Source organism: Gavialis gangeticus, unplaced genomic scaffold (assembly GCF_001723915.1).
Source record: "Gavialis gangeticus isolate Ggan-Ray unplaced genomic scaffold, GavGan_comp1, whole genome shotgun sequence".
Lineage (NCBI taxonomy): Eukaryota > Metazoa > Chordata > Crocodylia > Gavialidae > Gavialis > Gavialis gangeticus.
This window is the reverse complement of record NW_017729031.1, coordinates 29,117,190-29,124,100: the sequence shown is the minus strand read 5'-3', so window position 1 is coordinate 29,124,100 and position 6,911 is coordinate 29,117,190. Positions and strand designations below refer to the sequence as shown.

The 6,911-nt window shown below is 42.5% G+C and overlaps 1 protein-coding gene across 2 annotated transcripts in view; it reads right to left on the bottom strand.

The window, feature by feature from the left end:
- OSBPL11 (oxysterol binding protein like 11) overlaps positions 1 to 6,911 on the bottom strand; it is a 102,374-nt gene that overhangs the window by 19,894 nt on the left and 75,569 nt on the right. For both annotated transcript variants that reach the window (XM_019522554.1, XM_019522553.1), the window contains exon 8: positions 3,056 to 3,201. In XM_019522554.1, coding sequence (XP_019378099.1) covers positions 3,056 to 3,201 — 146 coding nt within the window. The remainder of the gene's footprint in view (positions 1 to 3,055; positions 3,202 to 6,911) is intronic.

Below are 6,911 nucleotides of genomic sequence, written 5' to 3'. Positions count from 1 at the left end.
CACCTCATAGGATAGAAAAGACACGTCTAAAAAAGCCCAGAAGATATCTGCCAGGTTAGGAATAAAAGTATGAAGCAAGCTCACACAGAAGTCAGAAGGGCATTTCTGAAGTAATAGTGTAATAAAATGCAACTTAAAAACTAAGCAGCCTAAACTCCAATGTCAAATAAAAGACTCTCCTCTTGCACTCGCTTCTATTGCAGGAGGATTTGGTTTCAGACGGGTTCCGAAGGGAACCTGAGTGCTTTGCCCAAGGTCCCAGCCTTGGGAACTGAGTGTGAACACGGGTGCTAGAGAGGGCAATAATGCATGTAGTTGTATATCATCTGCATGCTTTTCTTGAAAATTATGCATCCAAAGTTGGTGGGAAGGGGCATGTGTTAAGCAAGAAAACTGATTTCCATGCCAGAATGAAGGCATGGGGATGCTGGCACGGCAGGAAGGGACTATGCTTGGCACGGATTCACCCATGGCTAAAACTGTGGCCACATGGAGCAGGGGTGGAGTCAGTATTACCACCCCCTACTGGCCCAACATCTACAGGGTTAACTTTCTCACAGCCACTGCCAAATTGGCAGTAGCTGTTGGTGGAGCAGCAAGGGGAGGGGAAATGACACAGATGTCAGACCCATCCCTGCTCTGTGCAGTCGAATGGTTCAGCCCTCAGTGAGCTGGTGATGTGGCAGGTGAGACTGGACAAAAGCCTTTTCTCTTCATTTTGCCTTTTCCAAACAAAGCAAGTGCCTTATTTAGGGGCAGCTGGTATGAAAGTAAGGCACTATCTTGGTCAATGCAGACAAATGGAAGGCAGGGTAGATTTGCAACTTACACACTAACTAACTAAGAGATGTATACCACAAGCTTTTGGTAGCCTAAGCAAACTTCATCAGATGCTGTGAAAGAACATGCAGAGAGCAGCATGAGGCTGAATGTCCATATCCAAGCCTCGTGGACTTGTCTGCGCTAGGATGAACTCTTCAGCCTCTCACTGCTTCAAGTTTCCTGATGTTACTGCCACTGAAGATTGTAGTAAACTATGGCACAGATTAGGCATTGGTAACCAAAAGGTACTATGTCGTCTCAACTTGCTGAGTATGTCATTATATAACACTAATTAATTAAAATACATATGACCAGTCATCACTAGTGTTAGTTTTGCCACTGTTGCTACCAGTGGACAACAACAGTGAAATATCTAAAGACGACCAATGATTTGAAGCAGACACAGTATAATCATGTGGCTTAGTGGCAGGATCACTTTCTGCAGACTGGCCAGAGAAAAGAAGTTAGCCTTTGAACATCCTCTGCTGTGCTCCAGTTGCACAACCCTTTGCTCCCAAAAAACAGAGGTAACAACAACAGTTGGACTGGAGTGAGAGATCTGGCTGGAGAGCAAGTATACTCATCATGGGCTTGGACTTTTGCTATTCTTGATCCTTTGCACTGCAATAAGGCAGCAGCATGAATAAAGATGGAGGCCCTCTATAAAGACAGTAAAATACCTCTCTGACTTGAAGAATTCATTATCTAACAAGTAACTTTGGCTTTATTTCTCTCCCTTCAATCAGCACTGTGTTACACTCCAGAGAAGCACACCTAAAAATAGCAAGAGGGCTAACAGGAAAGCGTTACGTAGGGCCAGGGGAGTTCAGATAGACGGCTCAGCTCTTCAACATCTTCCAGTGGCATTCCCTGGAAGAGAGGGGGTTTGAGAGTAATGGGGAGATCTCGAGAGAAGTGCTGCCAAACAGGACACCAGGAGGCAGCAGCAAGGGAGCAGAGGAGCAAGGATCCTCTGCCTGTAGCTCACTCCTGCATCCAGCTGTCTGTCACTGGGTTTTACCGATTTTGCAAAGACCCTGCTCAGTTGTCTCCTTCTGAAATAGTGCAAGCCCTAGGCAACGAACCCCTCACTTAGGCAACAATTGGGCTGGAGTAATCCCTAGATTACTGCCATTTCTTTCTGCTGGTGCTATACAATTTTGTGCTTGCAAGCGAGAACTACAGAAATCCAAGGGCAGCCATAAGAAGCGTGTGTCCCAACTACAGACAACGTAGTTAAGGCAGTACTTAAACTCCCACCCCATGTTGATGCTGTTTGGCAAGAGAAATACATTTAGATTGAACTTTTAGAAGTGAAAGGATGATGTTTCTATCTTTGCCCCATCAGGACAACTGTACTAAAGGGGAAAAAAACCTTGGTAGTACAAAAAACTAAACATTTCAAGTTGGTGTTTTTCCAGGTCTCTGATACAACCACTACTGAAAAATGCTGGGGGGGGGAATCACAAAATGGAACAAGATGTTGTTATATCCAGATTCAGTAACAATCTCCCCAAAAGGGTGTGTGCCATACACACATGGCTCCAAAAAACCAACCTGCCTACAAAAGCAACTTACATTTTTCTACTCAAGTTAGAAGACCAAATCCTTCCTTCAATAATATAAATCATGACTGTCTTAAAGAACCTCAAGTTAACCTTGATAGTTTAGAACACCTGAAATGCTACCAAATCATTTCTCATTTTAACTGCCCCACAGTCAAGTATTGGAGGGATTTTATTTATTTTTTTTAGTGAAACAGTTGGATGCAGTAAGATCTGGAAAAATACAGTTACAATAACAAAATACTTATATTAACCACACCTCCTCCTCCTCCACCCTCCTTGCAGCTCTGCCGAATAAAATTTTAAAAAGAATGGCTTATTTTGAGCATTTGGAAGATGCAGTTTGTTCACTTTTCTTGAACTCTGATTTTTAATCCTCTTAAAAGACTGCATGTGGAATGCCTCCCTGTTTAAATCACAAGTTTAAATCTGCTTCCACCCCCATTCCTTGTTTCACTTAACATTGCACCCTGCAGCTCCTTATAGGAAAACAAGATTCATTGCTGTATTTAATACAAAAGTATGCCCTCTTCATTCTATCCAAGCAGTTGCATGTCAGAAGGGGGATTGGGGAGGGTGCCTAATTTTCCTATAGGATACCAACATAGTTAGATAACCCTGTGAGCAGAAACATTCCCTGCAGAATGGGAGTTTTCACATCCCCTTACCCTTGTCAGCTGGCAGGGCTCTGAAATGGGCTGCTCCTCTCTGGTAGACACTGGCTTGTTTAGTTCTTCTGAGAAATTCGGAGCCGCTCCATTTTTGAAGTGGTTTGACACAGATACCTTTGGTTCCAGCCAATTTATTGTTGTCCCTGAAGGAAAAGAAAGCTTGCGCTGGAACTTACTCATACTCTGGAAATTCAGCAAAAAGGGGTTTTCATTAAACAGCTGGGAGCAGTTAATCTGGTCCAGCAGCAGCTAAACAAAGGTGAGTGCGCCAGGCGAACACCTTCGGCAATCATTAGCAAGAGCGCTGGGATTGGCCGGCTGTAATGCATGCAACTTGTGCTGGAGAATTAGGCAGTGTTATAAAAGATGTAATCTGACACGAGATAAAGAACCCAACAGCACTGGAATATTAGGTAACCCCGGGGATGTGTTGGGGCACCAATTAAAGAAATGGTAGCAACAGACTCTCCGACTCAAACCTTGCTAAAATCTAGGAACTGCGGCTAAACCCAAAGGATTTTTTTTTTGCTAACAGTTCTCCCTGGAAAGGGGACTTGTCTTTTCTCAGTTGAAAGAACAACAACATGCTCTGTTGAATAAATAATAGTCGCTCCAAATGATAGCAGCAGCATTTGGAAAGCTGTCACCCACCCATTTAAGGATTCAAGTGTCTCTGGTTACTCCCAGCTAGTCTATCTGAACAGATAGGATTCCTCATCAATAATGAAAATGTTCCATTCTATTTCAAAGGCTAATGTACAGTAGATTCCAATAAAGTTCTATTAAAAATGCACATGAGAACTATGGTAAAGCGACATTTTGGCTATGACACAAACCCCAAAGCATATAAAGGTTACTAGTTTCTTGAAACCTCCTGCATAATAAGGTGGTATTCTGAACTTGGGCATTAGTACATACATTTAAACTGAAAGAAGCTACGGACATTCAGTCACTCTAACAACTTCCTGGATATCCTTTATGCTGCAGCCCCAGTGCACCACATTTCCCACATCTAAAACCAGGTTACATTACCCAGGCAGCCATAGATAGCCCCAGAGAACAGAAGTTTTCATGCCAGCATGTTTCAAAGGCACCCATCTTGCAAAGGTTAACTCAGTCTTAAAATGCCTTCGCCGGCACAAGTTTCTCTGGACTCAGCAGTGAAACTAAAAGTTTGGCTATCAAGACTTAAATTTTCTTCGAAATAGGAAGACTCCTCCTCTGGAGTCCGTTAGCATTCAGATAAATAGTAGCCTCTCCCTTACCAGTTTGGCCTCCCCCCATCAGTGCTATCCATTAAAAATTTCAGGATGATTCATTTCCAGGATCACTATTTTTCCTTTTGGAAAACATCATCTTCTCTCTCCTCTAATCCATCCCCCAGCCCACACTTTTTCAAATAACTCTCAGTGCTGCAGTATGGCTGTTAGCTAATCTTTCCCACCCTAGTTTGCATACAATCAGCACTGCTTGATTTGTACATTTATTTGCTGAAATTTGACCATTATTTACTTTTCTGCTCTCTGTTATTTTAGAGAGCCTTCTTTGACATGTAGTCAAAACTGGCTATTTTCTTTGCTAAAGTTTTAAAGAGTACAGCTATTAAAATCTGAAATACTAGGTTTCACTTAAATGAGGATAAAGGGGCAGGACTTCACTCTTCTTCCTCAACCTGGACATTTTTAAGAAGTAATTTTTATTCTCCCAGCTTTGACTAACACAAACCTAGTGTGCATTTTTGCAGTTCCTCCCTTCCACCCACAAGCCTTAAATGCTGAATGCTTATTTGCTTATCTTCACTTTTTCCCAGCTCCAGGGCACATTTCATTTTTACCTCAAATATTCAAGGTATGCCAGTGACAAAGCACGGACACTCCTTCTGCTCTGCTTTTATTCTTCTCTATAGGAACTATGGCTTGATGCCTCCTGCCCTCCTGACAGCGAAACGCCCTTCCAAACTAGCACATTACAAATCCATTCAGTATTTTGCTGAAAGTGTGTCAGTGGTTCCAAGCTTCCTATTAATCTCTACATATCAAGCCTTCAAGAATAAAGTAGCTTGCGACTTACTGTAACTTCACAGCTCGTCCAGGCACTTTTGCTGTGCTCTCCTTTATTCTTATGGTTTACAGCAGATGCCTACTATCTGGTCCTTTTTTTATTCCTTCTACTCTAACCCCAAAATATTTATTGCCCTGCTCCTATTTGTCAGACTGTACACAGCGGAAACTGTAAGTACTTTTTCACCACTTCTGTGAGTTACATTTATGCCTACTAAGTAGATCTTTATTTAGTATTATTTCTAGTTCTTCTTTATGACAGCCCATATAGCTAGCATTGAACAGATGCTGAAATATGCTGCCACATACAATCTCTCATGGAGTCTTGAAGACAAGAGCTGGGAATGGCCTAGTCCAGGGGATCCCAAACTGCGGTATGCGTAAGCAGTACGTGGGAGAAATTGTGTAACATCAGATTTAATTTTCATTATAATAATAATTGGCATTTGAAGGGTTACAGCATAAAATGTACGCTGGTAGGGGTACGCAGGCAGCTGGTAAATCTGGAAAGGGGTATGCAACAAAAAAAATGTTTGGGAACCTCTGGCCTAGTCCATCTTAGGACAGCTTTTCATTTTCTAAATCTTGTCACTATTTCAGAACTTCATCTTTCCAGTACAGAGTACGGTGGAAGTCCACACCAGGCCATGGGGATTAAGCAACACCTCCTTAATTGTCCATATCGAGTTTTAACGCTTGCTAAAGGAACTGCAACTTACCAACCCCGAAAAGGTCGAGTGGGGAGCATCTAACAAACAGCTTTGCATCAAAACCAACATATCGGTGTTCAAAGATCTGCAAACACTTCTTTACATCAGGGGTGGTACTAGAGGGGATTGGGGGGACTATAGCCACCCCAAAATTTGCTTTAGCCTCTCCACAGCCACCCTTCCTAGTGCTGCCCCTGTCCAAGTGGGTATAGTTAAAAAAAAAAAAAAAAACAAGTATGTTGGGGCACCAATTAAAGAAATGGTAGCAACAGATTCTCCGTATGCACCAGGCAAACACCTTCGGCAAGTGCCAGAAGATATATAGCGCAGCCCCTACCATTTCTTTCTAGCCCACCTGAGCACCCCCACCGGGAAAAGGCTGGCACCACCCCTGCTCTACATGGTAATAAACAGGGTATTTCATCTCCAGCACCAGTTATCTTTCCTGGTGCTTGACACTGTAAGGTCCACTCAGGGAAAGGGCTGTGGGGGAGTAGGGGATATCACATTCATGACTCCCACTTTTTGTTCTTTTCCCTGACCCTGAAAGGTTTCATGATTATGCAATTGCATTTCTGCTGGTCTTTGTTTCTACAAACTACAACCAAAGGGACATCACCAGAATCCTTTACGACTTGATAAATCTCTATGGTGTTTTTAATTTTGGCACCCGAGAGGCAGATAAGGCCTAAATGACCATCTTGATGGACAATAACCAAAATACAATCAAGCTATGCCCAAAGTCAGTATTTGTTCAGCTTCTTCCAACATAGTCCTTTTAACAAAACAGACATTCCCAGAATGTAACTGCTCCACATAAAAATGGACGTGCAAAACGTCATCTTTGAAATGGTTCAAGTAGGGTCTCTCTTCTCCCTGTAAACTTAATGGTTACAAATTATCTGTCCTGAGCCACACAAGAAGTTATCTGTAAGTTATTCTTTGCACTAGTTGGCTAAGGGTGATTCTGGGAAGTGCTGAATCTCCAGCCTCTAACATTAAAAGCCCTGTTATTAATACAAATAGGAAACATGCAGACCTAGTAGCTGCTTTTCAGTGGCTAAACATTTCCTAGGAAAAAGG